This window comes from Athene cunicularia (genome assembly GCF_003259725.1).
Source record: "Athene cunicularia isolate RWA chromosome 1 unlocalized genomic scaffold, athCun1 chr1_part1, whole genome shotgun sequence".
Taxonomy (NCBI): domain Eukaryota; kingdom Metazoa; phylum Chordata; class Aves; order Strigiformes; family Strigidae; genus Athene; species Athene cunicularia.
The window spans coordinates 99,436,661-99,462,384 of NW_020799091.1; the positions used below are offsets into that span (position 1 = coordinate 99,436,661).

At 42.7% G+C, this 25,724-nt stretch overlaps 1 protein-coding gene across 2 annotated transcripts in view; it reads right to left on the reverse strand.

Annotated features, from left to right (window-relative positions):
* The window catches only part of HUNK (hormonally up-regulated Neu-associated kinase), a 55,180-nt gene extending 29,697 nt beyond the window's left edge, over nt 1–25,483 (reverse strand). For both annotated transcript variants that reach the window (XM_026850578.1, XM_026850588.1), the window contains exons 1-3: nt 25,463–25,483; nt 9,220–9,512; nt 306–361 (exon numbers count right to left, since the gene is read on the reverse strand). In XM_026850578.1, the coding sequence (XP_026706379.1) occupies nt 306–361; nt 9,220–9,425 (262 nt within the window). In that variant the 5' untranslated portion in view covers nt 9,426–9,512; nt 25,463–25,483. The remainder of the gene's footprint in view (nt 1–305; nt 362–9,219; nt 9,513–25,462) is intronic.
* Between the last annotated feature and the right edge of the window lie 241 nt (nt 25,484–25,724).

Here is a 25,724-nt window from a genome sequence, read left to right on the forward strand (position 1 = left end):
CAAGATAATAAAATAAATTACTTCTGCGGTGTCAATTCTTTAATTCTTTACAAAGTTCCCGATTTGAATATGGAAGCTGTTGGTTAAAAGATGTAGGATTATTCCCATACCCAGTTAAAGCTGAATTATTTGGAACATTTTTTTCACAAGATGCTGTCAGGAACAGCTTGATTGCTATCTATACTCTCTCAGCTCCTCTCTGCAGCAACATTAGCAGTTGTCACATGAAGGATTATGAAGTCTCAAAAACTCTCTTTATAAAACTACCAATTTTAATTATTGGAATTGCCAAACTGGTTTCATACCAATAAGCTTGATATTGTTGTCTTCATCTAGCAACAGATTTTCTATCTTCAAGTCTCTGAAAGAAATAAAATATTTTGAGTGAGCCTCCAAAATAATGAAGCAGCTTCCCATCACTCTCATCAGTGTATTTACAAGATTCATATATAATAAAGCATATAATGAAAGCAACACACACACTTCCACATTCAAAGCAGAACGCCCCATGCATTGTCTCCTCTCAAAAATTACCAGTGCTTTCACACCCAGTTTCACACCTATTCTTCAGGCAAAAAATGACTTCATAAACACTTGTCAGTATATCCTGTAATTAATCAGGTTCTTCAAATTTTTCACATACTCAAAAGTTTGTAGAAATCTTATACACTGGAAACATTTCAAATATATGTTTTTGGAATTGGAGGTCACTTTCTCATTAGTCTTCACAAGCAAAGGCTCTTCACTGGCCACAGCTATAAAGAATAAATCTTCTTCTGCAGAGATCTGAGGAGTCAAACATCTGTCCTCTGCTACTGTCTACAAGGGAGACCAGAATCAACCTTCCTAGGGGATAAAGCATCCAAACTCCTTACAGACGTGGTCAGCTAGAGGTTAAAAGCTGAGGCTGAGGGATTGAAATGACTTGCCCAAGGCCATCCAGAAGGCCAGTAACAAAGCCAAGAGAAGAAGCCACATAGGTTTTCTGAGTGCTCTTTTAGTGCTTTCTCCACTATGCCACCCTGCCCAACCCCACAAAGCCACTGCACAGATCAGGGCCTGGACCAGTTTCATGGGAGAGAATAAAATGGAAGTGGTCTCCTCCTACGAGACAACTGACCCTTCTTCTGATACGTACATCAGCGCATCGTTCACTTCACATGTTCACTTCTCGTTGTTCACTTTACGTGTGCCCTTCACATGGTTGAGCTTTCCTAAGCCATGTTCTACCTAAGAAAAATATTTCAGAGATCAATCCCACCCCCACCCTCCCCCGAAACGTGCAAACTAAGCATTAAGTATAATATGCAAAAATCATTTAGGTTGCTATACAACTTGTCCGTGACTTCTAGCAGCTGGCTGTGTCTTTATCACAAGAATTCTTCCTCCATCCAGACATAAAATACTTCTAACAATCAGCATGCCAGGGTATCAATAGCTCAGACAGGCAGTGATGCTTCTCCCAGCACGCTTCAGAAAACTCTGGATAATAGTCATCAGCTGTAATTATGGGAAGTCAGTGACATCCATGGTATTTTGCCTTAGTAAGGCAAGGGGAGTAATGAAGGATGCCTCTATTACAGATGAAGATATAAGGCTTAATAAAATAAGACAAGTAAACCAACCAAATCAAACAAAGTACTTCCACAAGAAAGCATCTAGAAAGAAAGAAAAATAGCTGTGGCCAACTCCAAGCCTTTTTTAAAATGTTCCTCTCCATTTCATTTTATGCCCATGCTGTGTTTCAAATAAACCTGACGCAGAAGAGTACTTGCAGGTAAGATGCCACTCACTCCATCAATATGACTACAAGGATCTTCTCCAAACAGATGGTTCTACACCCCAATGAGCATTTATTGCAGATTTTCCTTGCTTCACATGTGAAAAGAAATAGGGGAAATACTACATAAATCTACTGAAGGAGAGTATTTTGCAAATTTCAAGTATTCGGGGTGATATCCAGAGTTTCCTAGAGCGTCCAGCTAAACATGTCCTGAGGAGAGGACTGCCCTCTGCACCAGTCCTCTTCTCAGAGAAGCAACGTAACTCAGTCAATAAAGAACCAGTCTGAGAGACAGAAGGAAGGTATTATGTTCCCTCCTCTGGCAGTAACCCAGTGTGTTAACTTGAGGAAACCCTCCATTGTTAAAAGTGACAGCTAACTTCAAATACCACAGCAGAGATGTAACCACATTTGCCCATGTGTTGACCAAGACCCAGCCTACAAAGAGCCCACTCTCCAGACCTGCTACTGCTCTGAGGCCAGGCACCAGCTCAGGGTCATACACCCCGTGAGCCTGGCTGGCATCCAAAGCATCCCTCTCCTCATCCACGGGAGACTCCACGTGTCACGACAGTGCTGCAGATCCACCACCCTGTGTCCTCCAAAAGGAACTTCCCCCATATGGCAACTGCTGCCACTGAGAAACGGCTTGATACAAGGAGGACATGCCCTGCCAGATGGATCCAGATCAACCACTTCTGCATCCCTCTACTGCCAAAAAAGGGCTTGTTTCTTCATGGCTCACATCTTTATTGCTTGCAGGTGGAGTTTCTCACAGACAGTGCAATTAGCCTCTAGAAAGATATCGGGGCCATGAATTTAACAGGAGAGACTGCCAAAAAAACAGTATGGGAAGGAGGAAAAAAAACCCAAAACAAAAACTAAACTAAAATCAACAGAAGCACATGAAGCTTCAGGTCATACACTGCGATGCTTACTACAGTGTCTCAAAGCAAGGAGAAAGACCATTTGGAAGCTCTGAGCATATTAAACATTAGCTAAGAAGAGGTAAGACTAAAAATAAAGGGAATGGGAAGATGAAAGCTGTAAAGACATGCAGGCAATCAGAATAATAAATGAGTGACAGGGATATTAAACAAACACAAGAAAAGATATTTAAAAGGATTCAAGGTTAAAAAAATAAACATGAATATTACAGGGCTTTTTAAAGCTATCAGAGGAAGAAAAAATTAAATATAGCCTCAGTATAGTGTGCAATCAGACCTGGTTAATTAAGTATGTTTACCCATATGCCTATTCTCAGTAGATTTGCTGGTACGTGATAACTGATCTTATAGCCCATATGCACCACATTTTTGTCAGCCCATGTCAGTATGAAAGCACTTTTTTTTGGTGTGACACCGGGAGCTAGGATGACAGGTTTTTACTACTTGATACAATCTACCAAGAAGATTCCATATGAACCAGCCTTAAAAATGTGAAGCAAAAGTTGTACGAAACCATACCAAAAATCCCCAGACTAAGCCATAGTTGGAGAACCGCTGCTGCGTAGATGTGGACCCATGGGCAGACACCAGGCAGGACCCCCAGGCAGGGCCATCCCCTGCAGCAGGCTGGCAGTGGGGCACAGAGGTGGCAGGTACCCGCAGCCAGGACAGCAGAAGTGCAAATAGAGCCTGTGTGATCTGTGGCCGTCAGGACAAGAGGGTTAGTCAGTGAATAATTTAGGTGACTTCAACAAAGCACCAGATTACACACTATTTCTTTTTGACAAAAAGTGCAGTGGTACAACTCAATTACATACCTGCCTTAGGCTCATCCTGCAGACAGGACTGATTTCCCCAAACTTTCAAAATGCTTTATTATGTCAGGTCTGTCTGATTCAAACTCTAAATATTTTTTAGTTTAAATTTTATTTATTTATTTAAGAGAGGTTTATCTGAGTTGCTTCTTCTTTTGAATGTTTAATTCATTGCAATGGGAAAAGGAGCACCATTGCACCCAAAAGTGTTAGGGAACCCTGAATTTCATGCACTATATTATAAACGGTTTAATAAATAAAAGAAAGCATACCACATTATTTACTTTAGTCAGTGGAGTTTTTTGCATGTTTTTAATAGCTGCATACTTGCAAGGGAGAATGCAAATTCCTGGCTACAACACACAGAGCAACTGAAGTCCTTGCTGAAGTCAGTGGGAAGAGCCAGAGCACTGAACATCACGTACATATGCTGGTCCCTGCAGACTCAGAGGTCCTCAGAGTTTTGCACATGGCTTTCTTGGTGGGTTCTTAGAGCTGGACACAGCTGCTTTGTGACTGGAAGGGCTGGGCAAGCACTCCCTTTTACCAGCAGCACGTGCCACACTGAATGGGGTTGAGGTGGGGAGAAGAAATGCAGTTGCTGGAGACCTTCAGTATCGCTCCTTAAAGTAAATCTGATCTTGTTCCTTACTGTCAGAGCGCCTCAAAAAGTAGGACTAAACGATTATTTTGTTTCTTCCCCTTAAGCGAAGTTTCAGCATTCATTGCTGAAAAACTTCAAAACACTCTCAGTGTTTTGTACTAAAGGAACAAAAAAATCTTACCTGTTCCTGAGGGGCTAGTTTCATGATGCTGAGAGTGTCTAACTATGGTACAAGTTAGTCAAATCCATGAATAATAAAGACACTCAAGAAAGATCAAGCTGCATTACCACAATGTGGAGTATCAGCATATATTTATGCGTTGTCAGCTTGTGAAGCTAGCAGCATACAGTCAGCGTTCCCTGTAGCTGAAAATACGCCTTCTTCATGGGATGGTTTGTTTGGGATTTTGTTCTGCTATTGATGGGGCTGATTTGTCTCTGGCTTTGCCAGGGCCTCTACCAAGCAATACAAGCCTGCTTCACTGAGCGAGGTACCCCAGGCTTCAGCTGTCAGCTCAGCATGCTTTTGAAAGAAGCTTATTCAGTGCCATTGCAGGCATGAAACAGAAAAATTTAAGTTTTTGCATTTCACGCTTTATTTCTTGTCTGGGGGAGGAGGGATGAGAAGGAAGGTTTTACCAGCAAGCAGCTGCAAAGCAGCAGTTGTTGCCTGCTTTCTCCCGCATCTTATGTTTAATCAGAACAGAATCACACACACAAAAATCACTCCTTAACTACCACCCACGAGCCCACTTTCTAGCCCCATGCAAAATCCAGAGGTGAGCTGGAAAGGTTGCAGAGATCATCACACAACAATATACATTTCAAAGGCCTTGTTATCAAACTATTATTTATTGAGCCTGATTCTTCTATCAGTCACAACGTCACTGAATTCAATGCAGTTGTCTCTGTAAAAGAGGAATCCAGTCTATTGTCTTCACTAAAACAATGTTTAGTTTGTTTACAGCAGAGTACTCCAAGAGAGAATACCCAAAGGTAATCTTGATATCTGACATAAAATAGAAAGACAAACCAGCTTTGCACTTCAAAAGGAGACTTTGTTCTGTAGTGCAGGATCTGTCATAAATATTGCATCAGCAGCCAGCCTACTGGCACTTAAAATTAAGAGGATGGAAGTTATCAGAGCCAGTGTGTCAAAGTAGCAGGTACCAAGGCAGAAATCCCATAGCACCCCGAGCAACTGGATCATATGGCACCACCTTACTCTGACAGGAAAAAAGACCATGGAAAAAAGATATAAACTCCACCAAAAATTCTGTAGTTTTTGGTGTCTTTCAAACTCCTGATCCACTTTTAATTACAAAATGGCAGTGGAAGGTATGAATATGCTGCCATGAAGACAGAGAAAGGGGGAATACAGAAAGCTGTCTTGCTACCAATATATTATTAAATTCTTTCCTTTGACATCCTGACAGTAATTGCACTGAATGGGATTGAATTTTGTTAAAATTACTTTAAAAGGGTTGTTGAGAATTTCCTGTGGGATGCAGTGGCAAGCACCAAGGCTTTTGCTTCATTTTCTCTGTTGTCCTTATGCTCGCAAGGGGCTTATTGTTCATCCTGCTTTTTGACAGCACGAAGGTCTATGTAAACACCCTCTGAAAAGAGAAAGCTTCACCAGATACTGCCATTTGGGTTTGTTTTCCTCTGTCAGAGGGAAAGATAAATATTCCTACCTGATTCACAGCTGAGCTTGTTGCAAGTATATTTTTAGCAACCAACCAGCTATTCTGATAGAAGGAATGAAACACAAATGATTACATGCAATTATATATAGAATAGCAGCATTTCTTTTTTCGGCAAGTGGCCAAGGAGTCCTGAACACTAGACACACCTCACCAAAGATGTAGCTCCTGCACTCACAAACTTGCAGTCTCCATCCATAATAAGAGATGAAACATTTATGATTTAAAATGTGTCTATACAGTCAAACACAAGTTCTGTGTTTTTTTAATCCCTCTAAATAAAATTAGGTTTCTTGAAGTTTTTTTTTTAATTTTAGGCTGTTTGCCCATCAGTGCCTCTTAACAGAAGCATTTCCATTGAGTTCTGGGTTCCGGCTCTTGTCCAAAGATCAGAGTGCTTTTCTGCCATGCCAAGTCTTGATTGTAAATTGTAAAGCTTACCAAGTAATATTCATTCAATAATGTAGCCAAATTTCATGCAACTTCTGATTTTTTTTCATCCTGAGTTACAGAGCAGGGTAAGTAATCTATATTATTCCCTGAATAATGCAGGGAAAACCAAGATTTTTTGTAATAAAACAGTCAGCGCAAACTTTTCAATGATCTGCCCCATTCAGTGTGAACAATGAAAGCATTTGCAGAGAGATGAACAGTAGACCACTTTCTGGCCCTAGGATGCTGTGTTTTGTTTCACACGCAGCGAATGCGAACACCCACAGATCACCACATAGATGAAACTGCTTGTTATTTTTACCTGCTTTAAAAATAACAACAATAACAACAACAGAACATTGCCATTTCTTCTGGGGTGAGAATGAATCAGACTTCTGCACTATTTTTTCCCCTCTTCAGTTGCCAATTGAGTAGTTTGTTTTTAGAATTGCCACGGTCAAAAGCCCGAGACACTGAAGGACAACTCCTGGGGTAACTATTATTCTGTCTCCCTCTCTTGCTTGCAGTGAGCCAGGAGAATAAATCTGGATCACGCCACCAGTGCTTTTCTTGCATCTCTACACCGCTCTACATACTTTGCAGAATAAGTCAAGACATTGAATGGTTAAACTAGAGAAAATACTTGGCAGATATACTGCCTGTGATTGTGTCACATTTTATCAGTTTAAGCAGAATTGGACCTGCTCGTTACCCAGACGGAAGAGTCCCAAGAACAAGCTCTGTGCCGCATCGTGATTTGAGGAGTGGATGGAGTATGCTGCCTTTGGGGTAAGGATTAATCCAATGCTACAGGGCTAGACAGAGAGAGCTCAGCTGCCAGATGTAGTAGAGCATGTCAGTATTTCCAGGGCTGCTTCCTCCCTCTGCTCACGAAGGCCCCTCACACTTCAGTCGGTGACACAGAGACAGCAGAGGGAAAGAAGGGGTGAGGGCCAAAACTGCTGCAAGCATGCAGCATCCGTATGGGAGCTCAGGCTCCTCGAGTTCACAGTCTCTCTGGACTCCAAAGCCTTGACTTCTTTCCACCACAGTACCCTGCTGATTCCAGATTGTACCTAGTGAACAAACAACTTTTGAACAAAATGTGGGTTTGAATCCTCCCTGGAAAAGAAGAAAATCAAAGCCAAACCTACCAACCCCTCAATAAGTGCTTCAGCCACTATACAGAGGGTAATTCTTTCAGAGAGAGGAACTGCTGCTGAACTCAATACTGCTGTTAAACGCTAAATGTGGTCATCTTGTTCCTGTCGGGTTTTCCTCTGCCAGTCTCAGAAACTTTGAACTTTTTCCTTCCTCTCTCTTTCTGTAAGTACTGGATATCAATTGATCCTTTAAAGCAGAAAGTAGACTTCTTCCTTTTCTGTGCCTCAAACTTTGGGGTTAATCATTTAAAGAAGTCAGCAGTTCAGCTGTTGATAGAGAACCTGCAAAACAGACCTAGTGGCTGCTCAAATATTTAGATTACAGTGGTACCAAAAATTTAACTTCAGATAAGATCTCAGTACACCTGAGTTTGCATCTGCATGTAGCACCTACCCCTAATGAATCACAGGGAACACGCAGAGAGATTCAAGACAAAAAAAAAAAGGAGTTTTCAGAGCACATGGCGTTCCAGCAAGCCAGATGCACCCAATAGCGCTGCACAGTGGTAGGCAGCTCAGCACACAGCTGGGCACAGCTGGAGGAGATGGCTGTGGGCTGTCTTCAGGCAGTTTGCCAGCTGCCTGCACAGCAGCCCTGCGTATGGGTGTGTACAAAAGCTCTCCATCTTCTACAGTCAGTGCAGCCAAGGAAATTATACCCAGATCCTCAAAAGTATGCAGGTGTGTAGCTCCTACGATGTGCCTACATAACCTGAGGATGGAGCCTACCTAACTTGCTCAACGTCATATGGGAAGTACATAGGATTCCAGACTTGCACCAGTTGGCCCAGATTTAGAAAGCGGAGCCTCCTTCTCAGACAATACGCTATAAATACACCTAAGAACAAAGGAGGAGACATAGTGGCTCAGACTAAAGGTCCACCCAGTCCACCACCATCCTGTCTCCGTAGCAGCCAAGAGCACATATGCAGAGAAGGGTACAGGGACAGGCACTCACATGTGGTATTTCCACCTGCACTCTCCCAGCCTCTATGACTTGCTGCTCAGAGGCTTCAGGCAGAGGCAGCTACTCCTTAGTCACCAACCCTTCGCAGAGCTTGTCCTGTTTCCCCAGGTAAACTTTGAACTCCATAGTTAACTCCATGAAAGGAGATACTCTTCCTGCTTATACGGCGATTGAACAAAGGTCCTAAAGAAAGCAAGCGACGTAACAGTTTTGGATGTCTCCTGAGAAGACACTGTGAGATGAACTGAACAACTGCACACTCTGCATTGTACTTCACAGTCTTCAGATCTGTGAGGCAACATAACAAATGGAAAGAGCAGGGAAGCAGAAGTGAGGGACTTCTGTGGTCCCATTCAGGCTTCGTCCCAGCTGCGTCACTGCGAGGCTTTAGGCAAATCAGTTCATCTCCCTATACTGCTGTATTTCCACCAGTAAAACAACAGACACAACCACCTCCTCAAAGAAATAGTGAAATGAATCATTAGGTAATGTTGGTACAGAGCTTTAAAGAGGCAAAACAGTGCTACTTGCAGGGAAAGAGCTCTACTTTTGCAGTCTTTAAGGACATGGAGTCAGCATGGCTCCCATGTGCTCACCTGAAGCTACACACTTACTGAAGTGCTTTCTGCAGATACTTTCTAATGTCTAAAATGTAAGCATCTAAACAATATCACGAAGATTAGCCAAAACAACTGTCAGGAATACGTCTTTCTAAGAAAGTCTCCTTACTATACAAATAAATGCCAAAATACCACTTAGAGGATCTGAGATAAATTTTACCAGAGAGAGTTTTTAAGATTACCTGTGAACTACTCCTGCTCGGTGAAGATGTTCAACTGCCAGGATAAGCTGCCGGATATATTTGCGTGCTTCGTGCTCCTCAAGTCTTTTTTTCTCATAGATCTTGTGCATCAGATTGCCACCAGGGCACAGCTCCATGACAAGGTAGTAGCTGTTTTCAGTTTCCAGTATATCCAGCAGCTGAGCAATATTCGGGTGGCGGATCATTTGCTGGATCTGTCCTTCCCGTCGCAGATTCTTGGTGACATAGGTGTCCTTTTTGGCTCTTTTCTTGTCAATTACTTTTACTGCCACCTAATGAAAAAACAGAAAAAAGGGGGTTGTTAGCAGTCACACTGATGATTTATAGCTTTAACCTTGTATAAACAATCTCAAAAAAAAAAAATCAAAAGGATGTCAAGTCTCAGTTGATACACCATGGTTTCAGGCACAACTGCCCAGTTCAGAGAAGTATCTGTTTTTCTAACCCGACTGACAATTTTCTTCTTTATTCCCTTGTACAATGACAGACAAAACTTATTGCGAGGAAATAGGTAACAAAGAAAACAATCTTGTTAACCATACCCAAACACTTAGCACACCTAATGTTGGGCATTTATTTTATCTATTTGCCCAGAAAGTCTTCAGGCTAGTGTTTACAAGTGTAATTTGTGGCTTCTCCTAGCTTTAGATCAACAACTTGAGATGATATGCTTCCAGTGCAAGTTTCTTAAACTACAGCCAAGTGTTAGTTTTGCACAATTAAACAGAATAAAAACATACTATGAAAACCAAAATAATTTTGGTACCACTCTCTTGGCACATTTCTTTTTCCTCCTTTAAAACATACACGAAAGATGATCCCCTTGTGACTTCTAACTCTGCAAAATCCAAGAAGGCAAAACCTTTTTTTTTTTTAATGAAAGATCTCAGTGGCAAACCTGCTCATAGCTGTCAAGTGAAGCCCATCATGAAGGTACATGATAAAACTAAGGAGACTCTGAACCACAGTCTATGACACAGCACGTGCTAGCACTTATCCAAGTGCTTTCCTTCTCATTGCTGGTGCAGAACGCCACATGAGAGCAGAACACTGGGACATGCTAGCTATTGCTCTGTTCTACACCTAAAGAATCCGATGCCTTTTATTGTTTTAATGGATTCATTAAATAGCCGTAATAAAAGTATCTGCCTTTTTCTGCCTTAAATTTATAGCCACTTATTTATTTATTGAGATTTCTTGTTAAGATTGGGTGCTGCAGACTTCCAGGTCATCTGCACCAGACAAAGATTTAACAGCTTGTGCCAGACTGAACAACAAAAGACATCACGAAATCCTCCTCCTGGGCTCCTCATTTCCTCAGAGCTCTGCAACAAAGGAAGTCCTTCACCACACGCACCGGACCCTGCAGCTCGCCCATCATTACCCACGTGACAGCTGCTTGTTTGTCAGGGTGAGAAGGGGGGAAACACATTGCTTGGTATTACTGCCTGACACTGAATTTAACATGATGTGAAAGAGTCTTGTTTGCATGGGTACAGGTCCAACAGAACGCACAGAAAATGCCACATCTGCCCCCCCAGATAGAGACACGAAGGTGCTGCATCCACATCTTTGCTGTCTGCCTTGATCTGTCTTTGAAGGATCTCCCACATTACTTTTTACTCCTACAGTGAGAAGGAGTAACAAATGTGGGGAAAACGTCAGACTTTTATCTACCTTAGCCTTAACACCCAGACAACAGCACAAGCCCAAGAGGCTTCCCTCCATCTCCAGCTCATACAACATCCCTCCTCACAGCCAATGAACTAACTACTCACAGCAAACTCACTTTCAACTATGGCCATCTACATCATAACAATCTGCAGTAATGCAGGCTGGTGGGCTTCGTCAATAGGGAGACAAACATATTCAAAACATATCTGGCTGCCTTCCTAGCTTGAAAAAGTGCCAAGCACACATCAAGCACATGACAACTCCCAGTCTGACTAGCTTTACCTTTATTTTTTTCTGCAAGCAAAGGAAAGGTTAAATTAGTGAACATTTTGGTTTTCCTTTAGAGAACAAAAGCCACAAAAAAAATATGGTCTGGAAATATGACAACAAAAATAGATCCATACCCTTTGACATGAATGCCTTGAATCAAAGTCAAGTTTTATCAGCAGAGGAATTGAAGAATAAAACTACAGGAGTTGGGACTTTACAGTCTGTCCTAAGAGCCAGAAGTCAGTCTCACCAAGCACATATTAGCTGGATACATTTCTGCTGCTAAACGATCATTCTAATGAAATGCCCTTCATAAAGAGATAAGGCTGAACACCACACATGAGACAGCTACTTGGGTGAAGCCCACAGCATCATCAAGACCACAAATGCCTGGAAGCTACATTCCTGACTAGTCACATTAAAGAAAGATCATTTAGCTGTAAGATAAACCAACAGGTAAGTCAGAGCTTAACTTCATCATTTTTTAAAGCCTCAGGTGATTCACCAAGGAAACAGTCTTAAATTAGTACATTCTTCCATCTAATGAGATAGAACTGAGAACACAGAGGCTTGCATTGATTATACAGACAGCAAACCACAGAAGTTATTCTGGTGAGGACAAACAAATTCATGGGTTACAGAACCATGAGATGCCAGATTGTTTGCTGGCAGCACAACACACACATATACATATACACACACACATGCTGATATTTTCCACAGCTGCAGGATACAAAACATGGAGTATTAAGAGTATGGAGCAGTAAATCTGTTATCCGTATCAGTAAGTCATCCCCCATTCACTGAGCAAAAAAAGCACATTACTACACACGTGCACATCTGCTGCCCAGGCTGAGCACGGCTGTGGAGACAGGGGCAACCATCCGAACCCAGGAGACAGAGCCAACTATGTGACTACTTGATGACTTTTTCACTATCACAATTAGCTTTCTGTGCATTAAGGACAAATTGACTTATTGGTTTTGACAGATACTTGGTCAGTCACCCTACCTATCCCAGCAGACAAGCGAAGCTGATTTCAGACCCATGCCTGACTCCCAGCTACCCTTCCCCCTTCAAGGCCCCTTGCACTGGGTCCAAGAGATCCACCAGCACACCTGACAGAGCTGACAAAATTGTTGCCAAACAACAGTTTTGGTTTGGCAACAGCTTTGCATAGGGGAAAGAGAAGAGTAAAAACACCAGGTAAAGCTATGGCAGACTTGCATCTCCCACACCAGGCAGGAAACTAGCTTCAGTGTGGTATTACTTGCTCCTGGGACAGATGTGCGTGGGACTTTACATCCTCTCCTGAGTCCATGCTGCAGCATAGGTGACCCCACACGGGACCCCAGAAATATCTCAGACAGGTGTCCCTCTCCCATCTCAAGGACCAGTCAAAAGTCAGGGTCTTTAAAGAAACCTCTATATAGCTAAAGAAAAAAATATTATAGTCGACCTAAACACACAAGCAGCCTATCAACTTTGACACGGAAGGTCGCCATAATAGCTTCTAGCATCTGTCCCTCTGTTCTTCTTGGGTCTTCTTCCTTACTGCTCCTTATTCTCCTGTCCTCCTAAGCCACTGCCCTTTCCCTTGCATTGTGGTTCTTTTTGCCTTCGCTTTCTTGTAGGATCACTTTGCTTTCCTAAATGAAATGCATCCCATGCTACAAGGGTTGTGCAAAGTGTCGGCACTCTCAGGCAGCACTCCTGTGGGGTTTTTTTGCTTGTTTGGGTTTCTTGGATTTTCCTCTGATTTACAATTTACTTTGAAGCATAAGCAGGAAATCTAGGGATCAAACTCTGCATTCAATTACTCCAGGGTTGACTTAGCTAAATATCCCTGATTGTGAGTTCATCCAGAGTTAGACCAAGGTAAGCGAAGACCAAATGAGCCTCAACGCATTTAATGTACACAGCCTCCTGTATGGTGTAGATGTCTGTGCATACATCTGAAAATTGCATTCATGCAGAAGAAAAAAGCATGCAGTAGAGAAAATAATGTAGATGTTAGATAACCATAAAATAAACACATTCAAGCTTTCATAGCCTACTCAAGACGTGCCAATTATTCAGTTTTGTTCTCCCAAGTTTCAAGTAGGGTCTCTTTGTCTCTGCATCATGCCTATCCCCTGACTTGAATTCTTGGCCAGTATTGGCACAGAAATAAAAAAAATAAATGATAAAGCAAGCAATTACTCTGAATATGTAGCAACAGTGGCTCTTGACATTCAACACTTTGCTTTTGGCTAAACCTTTGCTGTGTAAATAAATAAAGGGTTTAGGTTATTCTGTGTATGAGATACAAAGATGAGTAATAGGCCATATTTTTGGTTCCTGAGTCCTAGAATTATACTGTTGGAATGAATTACTTTTCTGAAGTTTATGGTGTGACACATCATATGAGCAATTGCTGCTTCTCTCGATCGTTGCACTAAAATAGTTCAGGTTGGGCTAAAGCGTACTGAAGCGGAGGTGAGGGGGAAGCGCAAGCACCACTCTTCTCCACAGATCCTTGGAGATCGCGACATTGCTTACAGAATCAAGCAGCTAAAACACCATGAGCAAATACAGGCACGTGTCATCACCCAAACAAAGGCACACGTTTGACACACAAGGGTGGAGAATTTTTGCCAGCTAGTGTTTTAAGAGGGTTTGTGAATCTGCAAGAGAGGTGGAGGGGGGTGGAGCTGACTGGCACCAAACTGCACAAAACCAGCCACAGCAAGGCCCTGAGAAAAAGCAAGAAGAGACAGTTCAAAGGACCAAACATTGCCCAGAGAAATCTGGAGGCCAGGGTTCCAGTTGCTAGATCACTGCTGCATCTAGAGAAAACACATTTCACATCCTCTTTGCAAATAGTCATGCCTTAACATACGAAATTGCAGCAAAGCATGGAAGGTGGCTGACACGCACCCTAAGCATGCACCAGCGTAGCGTCCATGTGTCCATGCAAGAGGCACATTTTATGTAGGGCAGCTTCCCAGGTCTGAGCCCCAGGAGCACGCCGAGCCCATGGAACTGGTGATGAGCCTGTGGCATCAGGCAGGAGGAACCTGCAGGTGCTCAGTGGGCAAAGGTCAAAGTCATCTTCTCCCCCTCCTCTTCTGTCGGCTATTTATCACCCTGTCAGTGACAGCTGGGAAACTGCAGGTCAAGAAGTAGTGCATTAGTGAGGAAAAGATGACATTCAAAGGTCTATTTAGATCATTGTCTGACTGCTCTGCAGCAGTGTCATTTTGTCAAGACTGTGGCTCAGTGTGACTGTGAGAATTTTTTTCTTTAGACGAACCCTCCATAAATACTTCTCAGTGCTATAAGTCTGCTTTGAAAACTCGTATTTTTCAACTTCTGTTGTGATTCAATAAGAAATTCAAGTCAGGGTATGACTGCAGTGTACTGCTGATGAGAAATCAAGTGCTGGATACCAGGATGAAGCTGAATGCAAAAACTTAATAATACTGAGGGGGAGAGGGGAATCCAAGCCTGCTGTAGAACCTATTTTCAACTACATACAAAACTGATGGAAAGCAATTGGGTTTCTGGTTTTTGGTTAGTTGTTCCACCCCTCCCCAAGCTGCAAAGAGCTTTATTCAAGCCATGGTATTACAGTAAAAACATCTGTTGCTCTATCTAGCTTTCCCTGGTGAACTTCAAGCTTCAAACAGTTAAGACACATCGTGATTCCACCTGAATAAAAACCAAGTGACAACCAGATGACCAGCAGTGATTTCAGTCACACGATACATTAACACTCGGGAAACACAGATCTGAGTCCAGCCTCGGGTTTCTTGCTTGCCAGATAGGATGTCTTTGCACAGGCTGTCTCTTGGCAGAAGGATGCACCTCAATGGCAGCAAGCCTTCCTGTTTGCCAGAGAAAGTGTTTTCTCAATGGCCTGTTTGCCGAGTCTAAGTCAAGAGGTCTTGAACAACACTCATGTCAGACATTTGCAATAACATCTCGAACAGTTTCACTGTAATGGCCCCAGCCCGGCAAATAATGTCATAACATGTTTAACGTTACAGAGAACAGAAGATTGCACGTGACCTTGCGAAATCAAGGTATGACATTTTGAGGACTTTAAGAGTGTTCCCCACTTATCCAACCACTTAGAATTGTTTCCTTCTGCAAATTCTCTTCTAACTTTAAATAAGAGGAAGGCAGTTCCTGCAGACCTTTGCCAAAGGGAGCTCCAGCTGAATGGAGAGTAAACTGGTTTGAATAAGAATCCAGCAAGCACTGTGGGATTTGGCCAGGAGACCAACATAGCACAAGAGAAGCAACTTCAACTATCGGAGGGACTATTCAACTACTGGAAGGACAACCCCCCCCGCCTTTTTTTTTTTTTTTCCTTCTTTTGTTTCTGGTTTGTTATTTTTTTTCCCCTCCTCCTCTTTTTTTTGCCAGCGTCTACTTCTGGCAGACCTGCTGGAAATGATGCCAAGCCAGGCAGCAGCACTGACTCTCAGCACCGTCCTGGGCCACGAGAGGTCTGGTGCACCCTGACATCACTCAGATGAAGTTCAGAGCCACGGGCTACAGGGTGCAGGGGGGACAGTCAATGGGAAGGCCTGAGAGTTGGACTACTGGACCTAAACCCACAAACCTTCACTGTCTGATTTAAGCTTAGCCAGGTGAACGACACAAAGTGACAGACCATGTAGATATTCTACTGCCATTGTTAGTGCAAGCCCATCTCGAGCTCTTTTTTGAAGTGCCCAAGAAAGCTCATGCAATTAATTTCATGTTCTTTTCTTCCTTTCTTTCAGTGATAGCTGCCTGGCATCACTTGTAGCTTTCTTTGTATTTACCACTGTTCTCCCACAAAAATCTGAGCTTAGTTTTCAAAACCGGCTGGTGATTTTGGGTGGCCAATTCAAATCATATTAAACAGACCTAACTTCGAAGCCTGCACAGTTGTCAGCACAGTCCTGAAAGCAATCCCTTCAAGGGTATCTCAGTTTGGGCAACCAACCAGCTTTTCACAAATGAATCCAAGGATTAGAAAATGCCAGCTTCATTCACTGGGTAGCATTTCTTCTCTCCTTTAGCTGTTTCAGCTTAGCAAATTCTACAGTACAGCAAAGAAATAGGTTGTTGGTTTTTTTTTAATACAGCAAGTTCCTAAAGAAAACACTTATCCAAGCAAATGCATACCAGAAATCAATAAACTGTATACCTTCAGAAAGGACCACGCACGTACCACTCAGGACAGCTCTTCTGTTAGGACTGTCAGACACGGATGAGTCTGGACACCATCACAGAAACACAAACTTAACTTTCACCATGAACATAATAAACACAATGAAACTCTAGGAAAGGTGACGTGCTCGATGTTAGGCATTTGCCAAATTACCTTGTGGCCTATCACTCAGTTCTGAGAACCTGTCTGAAGAGGCTTCCAAGGTGGCATTTTTGGTGGGACTCCCGTCAGCTATCCTGCTTGGCTTCCCCATTCCCTAGCAAATGTTAGCATCCTACTCACCTTTCAAAAATTGCTTTCAAGGAAAACCACAGAGCATTTCTGAAAGTATGACAAGAAGGTAACCACATGCTAACCATTCTGCTTACAGCTTAGCCATTCACTCCAAGGAAGCCAGCAATCTCCCAAAACTACAGCAACATGTAAAGGCAGACTCTTCCACAAGAATAAGGCCTGTCGTATTTATTGTGGATAGAAAAGGACACTGTTCAGTGATGGCCATCTGATACCTTTTATATTTGCCTTGTATGCTTGCTACAAATGGAATAGGGAGGACAGGGGTTGAGTTAAACATGTGCATGCATGTGCACGTGTATGTATTGTGAAAAGGCTGCTCAGTAGCTCTACAATTAGAGATGTATTGAAGTTTTACATTAAACAAGCAGTATCATCTCTTTGCTTCACATGAGTGGCAATGTTCGGTCTTTGATAGTTTTTGTCATTTGCTCTTTGTAGGACAGTTGAATACATAGTTTTTCTTTTGTGTTTGCTCTGACATTAGTAAAATCAGCAATCAGAACAGGTAAAGAGGAGTCACTTCCGCTAAAGTATTCTCTTTTCTTCTGAGTCTCACAGTGTAAGCCAAGAGTTTTGAGCTTAGCAATACATAAAACCAGCTGCTGTAGGGAGGAGTATGGGATGTCTCAGTAGGCAGGAGGCAACTCTCTCTGTTGGCAGGCTAGACACAGTCAGAAAAGGTTGAAATGAGCCCCTGAAGAAATATAAACTCTTCTAAATAAGAAAGTAGTTCTGAGTATGCTCACTCACATAATTCAGATTCCAAGTAGCTTGAACAAAAAGAATCCAATTGCCAGGGAATAAAAAGTAAATCTCGCCACTACCTACAACCCAAAGATGACAGTATCCAGCAATGCAGAAAAGGATTCAGGAGTACTTTAGATAAGCAAATGAACATAAGCCCTCTTGATGCCACAGCCAATTTAAACATAATCCCTAAAAGCATAAGCAGGATGTATTTGTTAAAGTAAGAAAAGGTATTAATTACACCTGTCCAAGACACTGGGAACTATTATTAGATTACTGTATCCAGTTCTGGTGCCAACAATTACAAAATTATGTTAAAAAATTGGAAAGAGTTCTGAAAAGAGCTTCAGGAACAGTCTGAGGTCCAAGAGCTGTTTGTCATAGTAACTGACTGACACTCAAAATATTTAATTAGGAGAATGTTAAGCACTGACTTGATGATTTTCTGCAAGTACCTACACAAGGAGAAGATTTCTGGTAACAGAATGCTCTTTAATCTAATAAAATAAAAATTAACTTCCCAAAAGGTAAATTTTTTATGTCAAACTTGGGCTATAAACACAATACATGGTTTTTTTAGGTGCAGTGAAGTAATGGCAGAAACATCTTATCTTACAGAGATGAATGTAGACTGAATTTTTCCCCTCTCTCTTAAAAGTATGCAATACCTCAACAAAACATTGATACAGATATTCCTGAAGAGAATACCAGGGCTTGCCCTCTATAAAAAGTCAGTGTGTATGATTGCTGTGTTTCCTTTGGGCTTTGTTGCCTGTCCATGTGCGAAGACTCTGGTCCCTGCAGAGAGTTGGGGGGGGGCATGAGGCATGACACAGGATAGGGGTTGGCCTAGGCAAGGCGCTCTGGGAGCCGTCAGCAGTCACATCAAGGGATGTAAATTTTGCAAGCTCTCTCTGACATCCTTGCTGGAGCTCCCCAGTGCAGAAGACACAAAGTGTCACAAGGAGTCATGCAAATATTGATGCTGCTGCAGACAGCCCAACTCACCCACAGCTCTGCTGCTAACTGTATTGGCACAGTCAAATTAATGTTTCCACAGGGAGACAGGGTTTTGATGTGTCGAGGAACTGGTGTTTGTAAGGACATACTATGGGGTTTCTCCCGCTATGCTAAGAGCAAGGGCAGACCACATGAAAGTTTTAAAGACTGTCAGAGCTGCAAGGCTGTGTGCACGGACTCCTCAGGGCTTCCTCACACTCATCTTAGTGCTCTTCCATATGGTACAGCATGTCCTGTATTTCTGCAGCTCTTCCTCCCTTCTCCTCTTACTTCAGTCAGGAAGGAAGAAAAGAGAGCGGAGGCAATTGCAGATTTAACACACAACTAATGCCTTGTCTGATGTGGTCTGTTTCCACAGAGCCACTCAGCTTCACTGGAGGAGAGCCATTCTTGGCCATTCTTCTCTTTAACACACTTCTTACTTCACATTATATTTATGGGTAACTTCATGCCATACTTCATGGGCAACTACTGTTATCCTCTCCTGGACATGCTTCTACACCTCTGTTACTGTAAAGCCAGCTGCCCCCTTCCCTCTCATCTTCTGTTTCACTCCCTTTTCAGACAACTGAAAGACATAGTCTTATCTTCTAGCATCTCTGCCACCTGAAATAGCCAGACCTTCAGAGCACAGGGACCAGCAGATGGTTTTGAGGCAAGGAGGATGCTGTAATTCTGCCCCTATCCAGCCACTCTGAACAGGAACATGAATTACATTTTTTACTTGGTGCTATATGTCCAAAGCAGCAGAATTTGAAAAATGCATGGATATCACTGGATCAGAGCACAGACCGGGAGCCTGGGAAGCTACAGCACAGGCCCATCCACAGGAAGGAGTGCATGGCTTGTCGTGAGTGGGTCATGGAGGGTATCTGTCTCGCCTCTAGCAGAAGGAAACCAATTCTAGCAACTCTTCACCAATCTCCTGGTAAACTAATTAACCGGGTAGCCATAACTGCATCCCCCAAGGGAGAGGAGCACATTTTTACCTGCCTGGCCTCTAAAGATACCCACACAAGTCAAGACAGATTACGCAGAGACTAACACAGCAACGGAAGCAATGGCAGCAGAAAGCCAGACACAAAGATACTTGAGAATACTTGAGGATGCTCTAGAGAGGTTTCCAAAAGAAATCCTTATGAACTTGTCAAAATCAGCCTCTGGGCCAGTGCCATGTCTCTGAATGCCTGGGACAGCATGGTTTGCCTTGCCACTGACATGTAAAATATTCATCAAGTATCACTTCCCAAATATTAGCCGTTTTTCAAAAAGGGCTTTTGGATCCCCATTCATAAGGAAAGACTGACATCCTGAAACACCACCCCATACTTAATGTGCAAAATCTTTGAGCTCAGGGTATGACCAGCTAGGTTGAAAGACATATTTCAGAGCCTGCCACAAAAGCACACAGGGAGCCTGATGTGTAGTCACTGTGGCGGATGGAAAACCTGTTTAGACCAGCAAGGTTCTTATTTTGTATCAACAAAGTTGATGGCTATTCACAACCCCTTGCGGAGGAGGCCAGCATGACAACTGCTGGGAAACAGAGGTCATCTCCACCCAGACGTGGCCCTAAGAGGCTGTCAGGACAAGAAGCAGCTGCCTGAGCTGAGGCATAGCAAGGCACAGTTGATGCCTTGGTCACAAGTGAACCATATCCCATCCAGCTGTTTCTGATAAACCGTAACTGGCCTTCCTAATGCTGAAAACTTCTTCTGTCACAGTGAGATGGATGAAGATCTCAGGTTACGTGTGGGGAAGCAAAAGCAGAGGAACAATACCAAATGACATTCCTCCAACACCGATCCCTACAGCAGAAACCTGGCGGCTCATGCCACTTCCCATTTTCCTGATCACGGACTCATCATGTGTTTCATATTAACTAGTCCCCCTTTTCACATTTTAGTGATCAAATGCGTAACTGGACTTACGGAAGATGAAGTGTCCCTGATTTAAAGCACTTTAATACCAATATAGGTTTATGGCTTTAAGGAAGAAAAAAACCCAAACAAAAACCCAAGAGCCACTGCTTTTGAGGCCCAGGTAATACCCTCCTTTGTAGTGATTTAAACACAGCAGATAAAACATTTACAACTGTTAGGAGACATGAAAAAGGTGTCTCCAATAAAGTTTTTATATATAAATAATATGTTCTCTCCCTTAGCTCTGTGGACATTATTCACAGAAAATAAATTTATTCTCTGAAAAAAATGTTTCCATGACAATCTTTCACAACAGGCAGAGAGCAAAGGAACTTTATTATATATAACTTAGCTTTTTTTAGTTCTCTTTGTTGCAATGATTTTTCTCACAGCACTAGTAGCACTAATCTTGCACTGCAAATAAGAGGAGCCCTTCTGGGGCTATCGTTAAAGGTGTTGGATCTAGAGCTCAGCAGTGCAGTAGCAGAGCAAAGTGCTGACAGAAAAGGAAACTTTGGTCAGGACAGCACCAGATTTTTGTTATTTTTTTTGCAGGTGGTTTCTCTGAGGGACTACGGTAACTCCTCCCAGACTTTTTCCATGAGGATGAGGTTTGATCCTGCTCCCCTCAGGCCCCAATCCTAAATGCAGATCAACACAGAGGTTTCACAGGCATCCACCTTATCAGCTTAGAAACATGTACCTTCGCCCTAGTGTGGGCCCTAGAGCTGTGCTTGTGATGGTGACTTCTCTCTTCCTCCAGTAAACCTTACTGAAAAACCCTACCCAGTTCTCTACATCACCATGACCTCCATCAGGCCCACTGGAGACACCAGCACCACAAGATTTGTACCGTCCAGGAGATCAGCCATCAGAAAACCCACTGGGGAAGCACAGCAGAAGTTTCACAGAGCCAGAGAATTGGGAGGTTTGGGTTTTTGGCTTTTCAGCTTATCTGAAAATAACAGCTAAGCTGATCTGGGGCTGAAGCAATGCAAAGTGTGGATACATGGCAAGGAGAAGAGTACTTGGTCTGAATCAAGCCAGTACTGGTTTGCTTTGGTTCAGTTGTATCCTATGCTGCTAGGTGAGCACCAACACAGCAATCCACCTAATTCCTCTGGCTGTATCTACCCAATCATTGGCTTTGCGCAGTTTTAGATGCTTTCCACAACCTTGAAGAGTAGCATAGTCAGCACATAAACTCTCAGCTCATTTTATATTATTGTTCAGCTCATTTTATATTATTGTTCATACAACACAACAGCTTGGGCTTTAGACAGACAATTCAGTCGCCAGAAGATTTGTCGCACCACTTCACCACTGCTTTCCTTCTTGGGTTATATCCTTGTGAAAAGTAAGTGCTGCTCATTAATAACCTCTATTTTCCCAACTGCAGGCAAACAAATAACTTATGAGGGCAGAAGGGCAAAGATATTTAATGTGTTACATCCGCTGAAATGCATGAAGCTACGGTAGCATTCTCCAGCCCGTTGGTATAAAGGAGATACGGCAAACTGCAAGACGTGTTTTAATTATCAAGACATTTATAGGTAACACATGCCTACCAAAATAGGCACACAGCTTTACGCATCATTAAATATGTTAAAAACACAAAACTTGCAAGAACAAATACAATGATCCAGATGTAAGCGTTGCATAAGAACTACACCTGGTGTCAATTCAACCTAACACTTGGCTTCCCTCAATCCTGCATATGCCACTAAAATTATAACAGTCTATAGGAAAAGCAGCACATTGCTGACATGCACTGTTAGTGACGTCCTTAAAACTGCTGAATGTAAACTTGAAAGCAGATTATCTCAAGAGGATAAGCAACTGCCACATGTGCATGAATTCAGCTCATTGCAGAACAAGTTGCAAGCTACAGCTGAAAAATATTAAAGCGATCTTCCTGGAAGACAGACTGCATTAATGAACAGGCTCTCTTGCCTATTAAAGCCTATTCCCACTCATGCCAAGTATGTAACATAGAAAAGTGTTAGAGGGAAGAGTGTGGATTTAGAACAAGTGCCTGATGCAACTGGTTATTCTCCAGATGAACAAAGCGTTAGCAGGCAATTGCATAGCAAACTGAGCAGGTAGGTGCCCATCAGCAGTTTGGTGTTTATTCTGCCTTACACTCAAAATCTTGCATGCTCTGTAACACGTATTGGGGAACACTATGCTGACACAGCAACCTATCTTCTGGTCCTGCTTGCAGCCAAGTCCTCACTGATGCTGTGGCAACCATGACACTGTCCTTCAAATAATTTTCTGAAGTACCGTATGTTAACAAAGCCATATATTTAGTAGCTTCAATACAAATTATGCATCTGCGCACACACACACAAACCTCTGTGAAAAGACTAGCGTCAAAGCTGTGAAAGCAAACACTTAGAAGCAAGGAAATGTCAAAATTCAGGCTGCAGAAACACCCTCATTTCACTCCCTTGGTGCATATAATTAAGAGCAGAATATCATCCAGGTGCAACAGTTGGCAGCTGTTAATAAGAGTGAACAGCATCCTTGGAGAAAGCCACCGACCAGATTTGCAGTAAGCACTTTTCACAACAAGGGTTTGGGGTTTTTTTTATAGAGATAAAATTTAAAAATATGTGAAGAAACAGGTAAGAAGAAAACTACTAATTAAACACAGTGAGAGAACAAACACATATAAGAAACTGATATACAAGTATCACTGAAGGAAGAACATAAAATAACAGGTCAAATTTCAAATTAAGATCCTGTAGCTTTACCCTCTGAGTCACTGAAATCAATGAAGACATTCGAAGTTTCACAGTTTCACCTACAATCTCAAGAGATTTGGGGGAGAAAAAAGGAAAGGGTTGAACTGAAAGACCACTGACCACCTTAGAAACTCAACTTTTGTTTGCAGTGAAGTAACTTCCTGGCCCGTTTGGTTGGCAAGATGGTTTGAAAGTGACACCCCCCACCCCCCCCCACACACACACTCATGGCCCCCAAAACTCACAAATACGACAAGGGTAAAGATCTTAGAACTATATATGAATATATACCCTATTTCCAAGGTTTTAAGCCCATACTAGTACTTGGGCAACCCTGGATCTTAAGATACAGACAGGGTTGATGATGGCATGTCCTGGCACAGAAGCACTCAACTGGAAGCCCCACCAGGGTTGGTTTTCCTGAAGAGCAACGATGTTGCAGAGGAAGGCACATTTAACAAGGGCTTTAAGGGACAAGATCTCAGCTGCCAACACACCCAAAGGCCTTTCTTTGGCCACCAAATCTTCATTCCCTTAAGTCTATGGTGGAAGAGACAGGAAAACAGTGAATTTACTCAAGACAAAATTAGCACTGTGAATGTGGAAGTGTATATGGCATCATAGCATCTACTGTTGTCTACTGGAACCACTTTTATCCATATGTCTCTGCATTCACCTGCCTATATTCTCTGAAAAGGTTGCCAGAAGACAGAAATTGTGCGAAATGAGTTGCTCTGGTCTTTGCTTCAGGTAAGAGGTCCAGACGGGCTCAGATGAGAACTGCTTCTCCTGTCCTACCTGAGAAGAGGACAGCGGGAGGGAGCTTGCAACAGGAAAGGCGGGGGTGCAGGGCCAGGGACCGATACCACTGCATACGGATTTCTCTATACTTTCACTCCCCTGTGCTTAGACATGGGTAACATTTTGTGAGATGGCTGCCTTCGTTGATGCAGAGCAGTCACGTAACCTGCACGACCTTCATCTCACATGGACTCCCTGGCAGGCAGCCTCAGCCCCGAGTCACTCCACACCTACCGAAAAGGCTGGGAGCCACACCACTCCCCCCGCGTTCATCAAGAATCACTTCAGAAGGTGAAGGCAGGGCACAAAGTTCGCACAGAAACGTGTATAATTTTTTGTAATGCACACAGCACAATGTGCTGCTAGCAGGCGGCAGCCATGCAGACGCCCTTCGGAAACACCTCCCTCCTTTCAGCAGGGACCACCGGGGCAAGAGAGTAATTTCCAGCTCTCTAGGGAGGCTGCTCTGCCCACCTACTCGCTCCAGCACCTCCAGGGTGCTCAAATACACTTTTTTTATTTTTACCTCTTTAATATAGAAATGCATTCTGTACACGAACCCTTCTGTGAAAAGGCCACTTTTAATATTAATTGCTTTGCCTTCATACAAGGAGCTGGTAAACTGTATTTTTAGCAGTTGCTTCCTACTAAATAGTCTTGTTACAGAAAGCCACTTGACTAATTGTAACTAAAAATGTACCTTTTTTGAGCTTAACAATAGCAGTAAAGGAAATGATAAGCAAATTATTTGGTGGATGAGAAATCAAATTATTTGATTAGCCTAAATTACTCTTTTCCACAGTGCTAAAGATTACACCTAAAAGCAGTTAAGTGTAATCTCGGTTCAAGTTTCTTTATAAGAACTTTGGCTCAATACATTTTCACTCCGCAATGCTGTATGGAGTTATTCAGACATTTCACTGGGGTCCGCAGCAGATAACACAGTCTATCTGGTCTAGTAACAGAGCCTCACACCACACCCACCACAGTGATGGCATGTCCTCAGCTGTCTAAAAATGCAAAAAATCATTATCTTGCAGTAGCTGCCTTTGCCCGATTCCCATCGCCCAGCGATTGACCCTTCTGAGCCCCAAGCAGAAGGCTTGAAACAATCTGAGAGTATATTGTGCACAGGCTCCCAAAGTTAGCCAAATACAGCTAACTCGGCGGGGTTTCAGAGCCACAATTTAAAGCTAAATTGGCTTGCTCTTCATAGAGGAACTATGGTTCCTTAGGATTAGCAATAAAGACTGCCTGAGCTCATCTGACAAATCAGCCTTTTACCCAAAAATGTCAGATTATAGGCTGCGATATTTTTATTCAAAAGCAACGGAAAGAATAATCTGTTCAACATTCTCCTGTGCTCAGCTAAAATACACTTAATTGCATCAGGCACTACCAAACATTTTTCAAGCCCCGAAAATAATAACATGCCTGATGTTATGGCAACATAAACCACAAGAAGTACCATAAAAGATTTGATTTAAAGTTGAATGCTAAAGACGTTCATAGGGAAGGTTTAAAAATCTCACCTTAGCTCACCCTCTTGTGCTTATGTGCTCACAGGAGTTGTCGATTCTCATCCCACACAGGTCACTCAAAATGCACTGTCCATCAGACTGCCCTCAAAGCAGCTGGTGAAGTAACTAGCATTTGGCCTAGAGTATATAACATCTCATGCTCTCTTGAAGACCTCTTTAGCTTCTAGCAATTTCAGGGTGAGGTAATGGCAGATTTTTGGCATCTGCTCCTCTTTGCCTTGATTCTGTACAATGCATTGTGTCAGTGCGATGG